The sequence below is a fragment of the Chiloscyllium punctatum genome, chromosome 46 (genome assembly GCF_047496795.1).
Source record: "Chiloscyllium punctatum isolate Juve2018m chromosome 46, sChiPun1.3, whole genome shotgun sequence".
NCBI lineage: Eukaryota > Metazoa > Chordata > Chondrichthyes > Orectolobiformes > Hemiscylliidae > Chiloscyllium > Chiloscyllium punctatum.
This window is the reverse complement of record NC_092784.1, coordinates 41,263,886-41,274,713: the sequence shown is the minus strand read 5'-3', so window position 1 is coordinate 41,274,713 and position 10,828 is coordinate 41,263,886. Positions and strand designations below refer to the sequence as shown.

General features: G+C 44.2%; 1 protein-coding gene across 3 annotated transcripts in view; it reads left to right on the top strand.

The window, feature by feature from the left end:
- Positions 1-1,900: 1,900 nt before the first annotated feature.
- The window catches only part of LOC140467976 (sterile alpha motif domain-containing protein 1-like), a 61,646-nt gene continuing 52,718 nt past the window's right edge, over positions 1,901-10,828 (top strand). Inside the window, exon 1 of one of the 3 annotated variants that reach the window (XM_072564077.1) lies at positions 1,901-2,417. In XM_072564077.1, the coding sequence (XP_072420178.1) occupies positions 1,992-2,417 (426 nt within the window). In that variant the 5' untranslated portion in view covers positions 1,901-1,991. The remainder of the gene's footprint in view (positions 2,418-10,828) is intronic. The other 2 variants (XM_072564076.1, XM_072564075.1) reach the window with 2 other exon arrangements.

The following is a 10,828-nucleotide window of genomic DNA, read 5'->3' as shown; positions in this document are numbered from 1 at the left end:
TGCATACTATCATGAAGGTTTGTGCCAAAAAAGATGACCAATCTATTTAGTGATACATTAGGTGGAGGAAGGTTATAACTCATTCCTGAATTATTGCCAGACTGCACAGTGGTGGTCAGGGAATCACATGGTTTAACCTACCATTGACCTGGAACCTAGCCTCATTTCAATGGATACTGTTCCCAAGGTTTAAAGTGTGGGAATGGCCCAAGGACTGAGCTTAGGGGCATTTCTGAGATGACAAGTTGGAGGTTAAGTCATTACAGCAGGAGCACTGGCCAACAACAGGCAACTAGGAGTAGAATACTGAAAGGAAAGTGCTGTGGATGCTGGAAAAGTGAAATGGAGAAAGTTAGCAGCATCTGAGGACAGAGAAACTGAATTAATATTTTGGGATTGATAGCTTCCCCCTATTCGAGACTAATGTTTCTCCCATTTAGGTTCAATATTTGCAGTTAATGGTTCCTTTTTCTGAAACTAATGGTTCTTCTATTTGGAGGTCAGTAGTTGTGCTTGGGGTGCCGCCTTTAACATTTCATGTGTTTGGGGTTAATGTTCCCTCCTATTAAATATGGGGAGGGTGCTCCCCATGGTTAAGGGGTCTAGAAAAAGTGACGTAGTCTCGGGGAAGGCCATTTAGGACTGAGATGTGGAAACTTGTTTTCATTCGCAGGGTGGTGAACCTATGGAATTTTCTACTACACATGGCTGGGGAGGCCAAGTCATTGAATATATTCAAATAGAGATAAATAGATGTTATATTTTAAAGACATAAAGTGTTGTGGAGAGAAAGCGGGAATGTGACTGTGAGACAGAGGATCAGCCATGATCATACTGAATAGCCTACTCCTGGTCCTAATTTTTGTTTTGGATTCCTTACAGTATGGAAACAGGCCCTTCAGCCCAACAAGTCCACAGCGACCCTCTGATCAGTAACCCACCCAAACATATTTCCCTCTAACTAATGCACCTAACATTACGGGCAATTTAGAATGGACAATTCACATCTTTCGACTATGGGAGGTGACCAGACCACCTGGAGGAAACCCACGCAGACACGGGGAGAATGTCCAAACTCTACGCAGACAGTTGCCCAAGGCTGGAATCAAACCTGGGTCCATGGCACTGTGAGGCAGCAGTACTAATCACTGAGTCAATTTCTATTTGAAGTCAATGTTTCTGCTAGTTATCATTAATGTTTAGGGTTAACATTCCCAGTATTCGAGACTATGGGCCAAGAGCAGGTAGGTGGGTCTAGGTTAATATGGGATTATGATTGGAATGGACTGTTTGAACTGAAGGGTCTGTTTCTATGCCGAATGACTCTATGCCTATGTTTTCCTATGTAGAGTTAATATTGAAATTAATATTTTCTTATTTAGGGTTAATATTCCTCCTTTTAAGACTAATGTTTTATTATTTCGGTCAATATTTGGGATTAATATATCCCAGTTTGAGACTAATGTTTTCCTATTTAGGGTCTGTATTGGCGTTAACATTTCCCCTGTTTGATTCGAATGCTTTGTCATTTGTGGGGTCTGTATTTGGAGTTAATCACACCCCGGGCTGAGAGAATGGTTTCCCATTTAGGGTTAGTACTTCGCCTGTTTAGGGTCAATATTCGGAATTATTGTTTCTCCGATTTAGGATCGATATCAGGGGTTTTAGAGTTTTCTAGTTTCCGCTCAGTGTTTGGAGTCAGCGTCCCTCTGGTTTGAGGCGAATATTTTGCAATCTGCGGTTAATATTCCTCCTGTTTGGGATCAGTATCCCACTTGTTTGGGGTGAACCTTTGCCCAGCGCTGGGGGAGAAGAGGCTGGCTGCTGCCGGGGCTCCGGGACAGGATGTTATCTGTCCCCTCCACCCCCCTACCCCAGCGCAGGCTGTCCCATGCGGGGAGCTCCGCCCGCTCCAGGCTGTCAGGGAGCGGCGCTTCCGCCTTTAAGTGAGCGGCGGGTGAAGAGGGGGGTAGCTCCGTCTGTCCCCGGGGATGTCGGAGGCCGAGTGCAGGCAGTGGATCCTGGACACGATTGACTCTCTGCGGAGCCGGAAGGCTCGGCCGGACCTGGAACGGATCTGTAAGATGGTGCAGCGGAGACACGGGCTGGCCCCGAGCCGGACCCGGCGCCAGCTGGACCGGCTGCTCCGCTCCCGCACCGTGCTCCGAGTCAGCTACAAGGGCTCCCACTCTTACCGCATCGCCGCGCAGTGGCAGCCCGGGGCCGGGCACGGCCGGGAGCGGGAGCGGGAGCGGGAGCAGCCGCAGCCCCAGCCCCAGCCCCAGACCCGCACCGTGCTGACCCGAGCGCGGCTCCGGGGAGCCCGTGAGCAGCAGCAGCAGCAGCAGCAGCTCCTCCGCCGGCCCGCGGGCAGGAGGAGGGTGGTCCCGGAGACAGGCACCAGCTCCGAGCGCAAGGCGAGTTAGTGACAACCAGGGACTGTCAGAGCGTCTCCCTTACTTACTGAGGGAGATAATCACCAGTTACTGTCAGTGACCTAGTTACTGTGGGCCTGACAACTGGTTAATCACAGTAATGCCTCTTTACTAGTTACTACGGGCCTGACAGCTGGTTAATCGCAGTAATGACTAGTTACTGTGGGAGTGAGTTAATAACCACTTACTGTTGGGGTGATCTAGTTACTGTGGGCCTGACAACTGGCTAATCATGTTAGTGAGTGAGAGTCACTGGTTAATAACTAGTTCCAGTGGGAGTGACTTCATGCTGTGGGCCTGACAACTGGTTATTTATAGTAACGACTAGTTACTGTGACAAAGTTAATAACTACTTCCTGTCAGTGACAAGTGGTCAATCATGGAATAATGACTGGTTATTGTGAACCTGATAATTGGTTATTCTGAGTAATTACTAGATACTGTGATAGCAAGTTAACTGGTTACAATGGGAGTGACAACTGCTTAATCACTGAGTAATGACTAGTTACTGTGGGCCTTACAGCTGGTTATTCACTGAATAATAACTAGTCATGAGTGATAGAGATAATTATCTAGTTATGGGAGTGACATCTAGTTAGGTAGTAAGTTTCTATGAGAGTGACAACTAATTACTTGGGTGTGACACTTGATTAGGGGATAATTAGTTACTGTGAGAGTTAATCAGAATGACAACTAGTCATGGGTATAACAGGTTAATCAGCGAGCAATAAGTTACTATGGAGTGATAATGTCAGACTGCACTCGTTGGTTACTGGGTGAGTTAAACTTTCACACTAGAAGTGACAACTAGTTGATCAGGGAGTAATAACTCATTATTTTGGGTGTGACAGCTAGTTAATCAGTGAGGGGGAAAAAGCTAGTTACTTTGGAAGTCACAAAATACTGTGATTGTGCTCACTAGTTACTGTAATGTGATGTTTTGTGTTTAACTTCAGCTGTTAAAGTGGGAATGCCAGCTAGTTGATGATAGAACATGCCCTGTAGTTAACCAAAGAGTGACTGGTTGGTGTTGTTGGCTAAAGCAACAGGGCCAGCTGGTTAGTATCATATTGTGCACAGTAGTTAGAATGAGAATGCCCAGTTAGTGTCACTCCCTGACTTACTAGCTGGTATTATCTGAAGCGAAATAGACAGCATTCTCAAAGTAATGTGCATATGTTTGTATACTGTCTAACTAGAGAGGGGACAGTTCAACACCAGCGATCCAAACTAATTATTGAACATAGTGCCACACACTTCCACTAAAATTGGACTAAATACCTGGACAACCTCACTGTCAGACTGTCGAGTACTGTCTAGTTAGTGTTGAATTATTCTCACTCATTAGTGTGGGAGTCTTAACTAGTTACCGCTGGGTGGTTTGTATTAGATTGATTACTTAGTGTGGAAACAGGCCCTTCGGCCCAACAAGTCCACACCGACCCGCCGAAGCGCAACCCACCCAGACCCATTCCCCTACATTTACCCCTTCACCTAACACTGGCAATTTAGCATGGCTAATTCATCTGACCTGCATATTTTTGGACTGTGGGAGGAAACCGAAGCACCTGGAGGAAACCCATGCAGACACTGGGAAGACTCCACACAGTCAGTCACCTGAGGTGGGAATTGAACCCGGGTCTCTGGCGCTGTGAGGCAGCAGTGCTAGCCACTGTGCTGCCCACCGAACCACTCTTCAATTAATGTGCAAACGCTATTATTCAGTTTTGGATTGTGCCCGCAATGTAGTCTTTGAACCCTCGAATGACCAATTTCAGCAAGTTAATGTCAGATCTTGCTTACTAGTCAACATGGGATTGCAATCTACTGAATATTGGATCACGTCAATAGCTTGTTGGACAGCTGACTGGTTAATGGCCTTGAGTTAGTTTTAGCCAGTTAGTGTTGGGCTGTGCCAGTTTTGTAGAACTGTGTTCACTTGGGTAGTGTGAGAATGTACCCACCAGTTGGTGTAAGAGTGAAAGCGAAGTGTCAGACTGTGCCTAATATTAATGTTAAAAATCACACAACACCAGGTTATAGTCCAACAGGTTTAGTTGGAACCACGCTAGCTTTCTGAGCGTCGCTCCTTCATCAGGTGATAGTGGAGGGCTCAATCCTAACACATAGAATTTATAGCAAAAATTTACAGTGTGATGTAACTGAAATTATACATTGAAAAATTGATTGTCTGTTAAGCCTTTCATCTATTAGAATACTGTGATAGTTTCACTTCTTTCATGTGAAAATTACAAAACCCTTTTTAACAAGTTGCATTCTCAGGTTAGCTGTTAACAATGGTGATAGCTAGACAATATGTTGAAGGTGTTAGCCCCCTGTGTTCTCTGTCTATGCCATGATGTTTAGATTGATTCTAATCTAAAAAGTGAGATAACGGAGTTTTACATGAATGCATGCAGTTTTTGAGCAAAGTACAGTGTCAGCCTGCAAGTACAAATTCACCCCACAAAATATGTGTGTGCATGTGGGTCTTCGTCTGTGTGTGTGTGTGTCTGTCTGGGTTGGGGGTTGAGAGTGTGAGAAAGTGTGTTTAGTGAGTGCAGAGTGTCTTAAATCTGTAAGGGGGTGCATGTGTGACAGGCAGCAGCGAAAAGTGGGCGAGCAGAGGCTGATAGCTAAGTTCGGTACCCATAGGGAGGGCCTCAACTAGGACCTTGGGTTCATGTCACATTACAGGTGACCACCATTGCACTACACACACAGATACTCCTGCACGGACACGAACATGCACCCACACACACACACACACACACACACACACACACTCCCACACTCTCACATGCACCCCCTCACATACTTAAGACACCCTGCATTCACATGCATACATATATTTTGTGGGGTGAATTTGTACTTTCAGGGTTACATTGTACTTTGCTCAAAAACTGCATGCATTCATGTAAAACTCCGTTATCTCGCTTTTTGGATTAGAATCAATCTAAACATCATGGCATAGACAGAGAACACAGGGGGCTAACACCTTCAACATATTGTCTAGCTATCACCATTGTTAACAGCTAACCTGAGAATATAACTTTTTAAAAAAAGGTTTTGTGACTTACACATGAAAGAAGTGAAACTATCATGGTATTCTAACAGATGAAAGGCTTAACAGACAATCAATTTTTCAATGTATAATTTCAGTTACATCACTAAATTTTTGCTATAACTTCTGTTGGGATTGAGCCCTCCACTATCACCTGATGAAGGAGCGATGCTCCGAAAGCTAGTGTGGTTCCAATTAAACCTGTTGGACTATAACCTGGTGTTGTGACTTTTAACTTTGTACACCCCAGTCCAACACCGGCATCTCCAAATAATAATATTAATGTGGCAGTGCCAGTAGATAGCATCAGAGTACACCTACTTGTCTCATACTTGCCAGCTAGTCAAGGAGTGCCAAACAGTTAGGGTCAGTGCCATGCTCACCAATGTTGTACCAGGCCAGCTAGTGAGCATCAGTCAGCAGTCACTATTGGACTCCTATATGGATAGCTTAAGAGATAGTGTTGAAGGACCAGCTGGTTAGTGTCAAACATGCCCACAGGTTATTCAATGCCAGTTGGCATCAGACTATGCCCACTGATTGCTCAGGGAATGTCAGGTGGTTCAGGATATATTGAGTCCATTTTCCTTTTTACAGGAATGCTATCTGGCATGTGTTAAGCTGTTCCCAGCTGCTCCGTGTCATACCATTGACTGCTAGTTAGTGTGGGGCACCATTACTTTATTCCAAGCTAAGCCCTATGCTAGTGTGAGTGCCTTTTAGTCGGTTTTGTAACACGAATACTGGTTAGTCTGACAATGCCACCAAGGAGTGAAGGATTGTCTGACATTAACTAGTTGACAATGCCTACTAGTGTCAAACAGTGTCTGCCTGTTGTGTGACAGTTAACTAGTTAGATTAGGCCATTAGTTTGTTGGGGATTGTTCAGGCCATGCCCACTAGTTTAGAACCATAACCAGTAATATTAAATTCTGGCCTCCAGTTCCTTTTTAGAGTGGAGCTTGTTACTGATTTTGTGTGCAAGTGGGTACTGGAGCATGTTTCCTGGTGGCTGTTGATGCATACCCACCAGTTGGTCTGTGTTTTAACTGTTGGTTAGACTGGAACATTGATTTATTTGGTGCAGAAAAGGCCATTCAGCCCATCAAGTCTGCACCGGTATAACTACCATGAAAGGTGTGTTAATCCCAATTCCCTGCACTTATACATGGTCCGAATACAAAATAGTTAGTATAATAAATTGTTGGTTAATTTCTGGCTGTACTTACCTAATGGTTAGAGCAGGACTGTGCCTAATCAGTGGTTAGTGTTAGACTCTGTCCTATTAGATTTGGACACTGTCTAGCATTGGCCCAGTAATTAGTAAAGGACCACCTGTACCTATCCATTAGACCCAATAGTCTAATTCGTGCCAGTACATGCCTAAATAATGGTTCATAATCGTCCTGGCTCAGTAGTTCGTCAAAGACGTTGTCCATAGTCAGTGTCAGTCTATGTCCAAGTAATGTCTAGTACAGAACTGTATCTACTTTTATGGGTAGTGGTAAGACTGTAACTAGTGGTTGGTGCCATACTGGACCCAGATGGTTAATGTTGGTATATGTCTAACCAGTGGTTCAGTTGGACTTTGCCCATTAGCTAGTGTCAAATTGTGTCTGTTGTTCAGTATCAGACGCTGCCAATTAGTCAATATATAACGAATGGTTATTGTTGAACTTCACCTGATAGTTAGCATGTCACTGTGTCTAATCTAGCTAATGTCAGATTCTATGTGTTTGTATTAGTCCATATTTAATGAATCATTAATGTTGGATTCTAGCCAAACACTGGTTCCAGCTGGATTGTGGCACCAGTTAGTATCATGCTGCATCTGTTCAGAGCTTGGTGTTGGACTGTCAGCGATGGAGGGAACCTTACTATTAGAGTCATAGTCATAGAGATGTACAGCACGGAAACAGACCTTCGGTCTAACCCGTCCATGCCGACCAGATATTCCAACCCAATCTAGTCCCATCTGCCCATATCCCTCCAAACCCTTCCTATTATACCCATCCAAATGTCTCTTAAATGTTGCAATTGTACCAGCCTCCTCTGTTTCCTCTGGCAGCTTATTCCATACATGTACCACCCTCTGCGTGAAAAAGTTGTCCCATAGGTCTCTCTTATATCTTTCCCCTCTCACTCTTAAACCTATGTCCTCTAGTTCTGGACTTCCTCCCCCCACCCCTAGGGAAAAGACTTTGTCTATTTATCCTAATCATGCCCCTCATGACTTTATAAACTTCTGACGTCACCCCTCAGCCTCTGACGCTCCAGGGAAACCAGCCTAGCCTGTTGGGCTGCACGGTGGCACAGTGGTTAGTACTGCTGCCTCACAGCGCCAGAGACCTGGGTTCAATTCCTGCCTCAGGCGACTGACTGTGTGGAGTTTGCACATTCTCCCCGTGTCTGCGTGGGTTTCCTCCCACAATCCAAAAATGTGCAGGTTAGGTGAATTGGCCATGCTAAATTGCCCATAGTGTTGGGTAAAGGGGTAAACGTAGAAGAATGGGTCTGGTTGGTTAACGCTTCGGCGGGTCGGTGTGGACTTGTTGGGCCAAAGGACCTGTTTCCAGACTGTAAGTAATCTAATCTATTCGACCTCTCCCTATAGCTCAAATCCTCCAACCCTGACAACATCCTTGTAAGTCTCTTCTGAACCCTTTCAAGTTTCACAACATCTTTCCGATAGGAAGGAGACCAGAATTGCATGCAGTATTCCAACAGTGGCCTAACCAATGTCCTGTACAGCCGCAACATGACCTCCCAACTCCTGTACTCAATACTCTGACCAATAAAGGAAAGCATACCAAACACTGCCTTCACTATCCTATCTACCTGCGACTCCACTTTCAAGGATCTATGAACCTGCACTCCAAGGTCTCTCTGTTCAGCAACACTCCCAAGGACCTTACCATTAAGTGTATAAATCCTGCTAAGATTTGCTTTCCCAAAATGCAGCACCTCACATTTATCTAAATTAAACTCCATCTGCTACTTCTCAGCCCATTGGCCCATCTGATCAAGATCCCATTGTAATCTGAGGTAACCTTCTTCACTGTCCACTACGCCTCCAATTTTGGTGTCATCTGCAAATTTGCTAACTATACCTCTTATGTTCACATTCAAATCATTTATATAAATGATGGAAAGTAGTGGGCCCAGCACCTAGTCCATGTGGCACTCCACTGGTCACAGGACTCCAGTCAGAAAAACAGCCCTCTACCACCACCGTCTGAATTCTACCTTTTTTGAGCAAGTTCTGTATCCAAATGGCTAGTTCTCCCTGTATTCTGTGAGATCTAACCTTGCTAATCAGTCTCCCATGGGGAACCTTGTTGAATGCCTTACTGAAGTCCATATAGATCACATCTACTGCTCTGCCCTCATCAATTATCTTTGTTACGACTTCAAAAATCTCCATCCAGTTTGTGAGACATGATTTCCCACACACACAGCCATGTTGGCTATTCCTAATTAATCCTTGCCTTTCCAAATACATGTACATCTCATCCCTCAGGATGCCCTCCAACAACTTGCCCACCAGCAATGTTAGGCTCACTGGTCTATAGTTCCCTGACTTGTCCTTACCACCTTTTTTAAACAGTGGCACCATGTTAGCCAAACTCCAGTCCTCCAGCACCACACCTGGGACTATCGATGATATAAATATCTTAGTAAGAGGCCCAGCAATCCCTTCTCTAGCTTCCCACAGAGTTCTAGGGTACACCTGATCAGGTCCTGGGGATTTATCCACTCTTGTGTTTCATGACATCCAGCACTTCCTCTTCCATAATATGGACATTTTTCAAGATGTCACCATCTATTTCCCTACACTCTAATTCTTCTGTGTCCTTTTCCACAGAAAACACTGATGCAAAATACTCACATAAAATCTCCCCCCATCTCCTGCAGCTCCACACAAAGGCCACCTTGCTGATCTTTAAGGAGCCCTATTCTCTCCCCAGTTACCCTTTTGTCTTTAATGTATTTGTAAAAACCCTTTGGATTCTCCTTAATTCTATTTGCCAAAGCTATCGCATGTCCCCTTTTTGCCCTCCTGATTTCCCTCTTAAGTGTACTCCTCCTCCTCTCTTCTAAGGATTCACTCGATCCATCCTGTCTATACCTGACATATGCTTCCTTCTTTTTCTTAACCAAACCGTCCATTTCTTTAGTCATCCAGCCTTCCCTACACCTACCAGCCTTTCCTTTCACCCTGACAGGAATTTACTGTCTCTGGATTCTTGTTATCTCATTTCTGAAGGCTTCCCATTTTCAGCCGTCCCTTTACCTGCAAACATCTGCCCCCAGTCAGTTTTTGAAAGTTCTTGCCTAATATCATCAAAATTGGCCTTTCTCCAATTTAGAACTTCAACTTTTAGATCTGGTCTATCCTTTTCCATCACTATTTTAAAGCTAATAGAATTATGATCGCTGGCCCCAAAGTGCTCCCCCACTGACACCTCAGTCACCTGCCCTGCCTTATTTCCCAAGATTAGGTCAAGTTTTGCACCTTCTCTAGTAGGTACATCCACATACTGAATCAGAAAATTGTCTTGTACGCACTTAAGAAATTCCTCTCCATCTAAACCCTTGACACTATGGCAGTCACAGTTTATGTTTGGAAAGTTTAAAATCCCCTACCATAACTAGCCTATTATTCCTACAGATAACTGAGATCTCCTTACAAATTTCTTTCTCAATTTCCCTCTGACATTACTGGGATTGTATTATAGACCCCTTAAAGTGATCATCCCTTTCCTATTTCTCAATTCCACCCAAATAACTTCCCTGGATGCATTTCCGGGAATATCCTACCTCCGTATAGGTGTGATGCTATCCCTTCTCAAAACTTTCAAAGCCTCCCTATTGATTAACATCAAAATGTTACATTCATTAATGTGTGACCACATCGCATGATTTGTGCCAGTCTATATCATCTAGTCAACGTAGGACTATCTAACAGATAGCGGATGCCAAATCTGACGCTGAAAAGGAGGGACATTATGACATTGGCAGACTGTGTTTAAATATTTAGGCTCAACTAATGATTAGTGTTGGACTTTCTAGTGTAAGAACAATTCAGTTTGTCCTGTTTTAATCCCCTCCACCCATTCCCTAAAGTGGGGTTTTCCAAATTGCAGGTCCTTACTGCACTTACATTTTTAATAAATATTATCTCTTAAATGACCTCCAATCTGTGGCCTACAATGGAAGAAGCTGCTTTTTTTTTTTAAACCTAGCAAGCTAATGGTTATTTAAGTAATGGTTGATGCCAGACTATATTGAACAGATTTGATGTTGCATTGAGCATATTAGATATTGC